The sequence below is a fragment of the Castanea sativa genome, chromosome 7 (genome assembly GCF_040712315.1).
Source record: "Castanea sativa cultivar Marrone di Chiusa Pesio chromosome 7, ASM4071231v1".
In the NCBI taxonomy this organism is placed as follows: domain Eukaryota; kingdom Viridiplantae; phylum Streptophyta; class Magnoliopsida; order Fagales; family Fagaceae; genus Castanea; species Castanea sativa.
The window spans coordinates 16898949-16900265 of NC_134019.1; the positions used below are offsets into that span (position 1 = coordinate 16898949).

At 35.5% G+C, this 1317-nt stretch overlaps 1 protein-coding gene across 1 annotated transcript; it reads right to left on the reverse strand.

Annotated features, from left to right (window-relative positions):
* Positions 1–741: 741 nt before the first annotated feature.
* Positions 742–1317, reverse strand: LOC142644052 (uncharacterized). The gene has a single exon (XM_075818738.1). It carries the CDS (start codon positions 1315–1317, stop codon positions 742–744), a length of 576 nt encoding a protein of 191 aa, XP_075674853.1.

Here is a 1317-nt window from a genome sequence, read left to right on the forward strand (position 1 = left end):
GGTATTGATTCTAAAAAAAAAAAACACACAAATACATGAAATATTAGTTTGAAATCCAGAATATGTTGGGATCATGTCAAGCAGAGTAGCAACATCAAGGGGTTATTTTATAAGAGCATTCACATCCTAAAATTCTATCACATCCTATTTTACAATCCCAAAAAATTACTTTATCAATTATACCATACTATTTTACAATACTTTCAAAATTCCAACTTTTATTTTATAATACAACACATTAAAATAATATTTCTACAAAATAAAATAATATATCTCAAAACCCAAATAAAAACAAAAATCCAAAACCTAAAAGCCTGATGAGAGAGAGGAATTGATAAAGTAAGTGAATAAAATAATAATTTTTTTTTTTTAATTTTTAGAATTGAACTATCGTGCAATTCTACCTTTAGAATTGCACTATAGCACTATTACAAAAATTTTTGCAATAGTTGATTTTTACAAGTCTGAATGTGTGGGGAGTTTTGGACTTTTATACTAAATTTTTTCTACATATGGCATATGGCATATGACATATGTCATTCTTAATGTGAATGCTCAATGGACCCAACTATTGGTAATGATAAAACAGTGAAGATTATAGTGGAAATTTGGAGTATATTTTTCTTGGGGTTGAATTTCTTTTGGCCATTAACCCCTTAGGCCTTTACAAGGCTGGGATTCTTGCCTCGACTGACTTTTTTTTTTTTTTTTGAGAAATCCATCCCGTTAGGGAAAATATATTCAACTGGAAAAATCTTTGGTTACAACAGACAAATCATTTGGAGGAACATCTTCCATCCAAATACGTAAATGAATAGACATTCTAGCCTCCCTAGCTAAAGCATGGGCTATAGTATTACCTTGCCGCCTTACATGAGAGATAGAATAGGTTTGAAACAAACCAACTATAGACCTAAAGTCTTTCACCAAGTGCCCAACAAAAGCATTTGAGCTGACCCCATCCCTTAAGCTTCTCACTACCCCCTCGGCATCCCCTTCAAACCAAACATTCTTGAAGCTCAGTTCTCTAGCAAAGATGGCAGCTCTCCTAGCAGCTAGCATCTTAAGCACTTCCACTAATGATGGTATCGCAATTTTTTCTGACAACGAAGCCATCACCTCCCCATGCTCATTCCGGATCACAACACCCACCCTTGCCTCATGAGAGTCCCCAAAGACAGCACCATCAAAGTTAACCTTTACTATATTAGGGGGAGGAGGCTGCCATTGGGTTGGGCTGGAGTGGCTTTGGCCAGCAAGCCTTGCCTTGACTGACTTTAATGCAAAATTTTGGCCATCTTTCACGGTTAAAGACAT

Bases quoted from the DNA above. Each gene is read 5' to 3' on its own strand.
- LOC142644052 (XM_075818738.1), bottom strand. From the start codon at position 1,317: ATGTCTTTAACCGTGAAAGATGGCCAAAATTTTGCATTAAAGTCAGTC.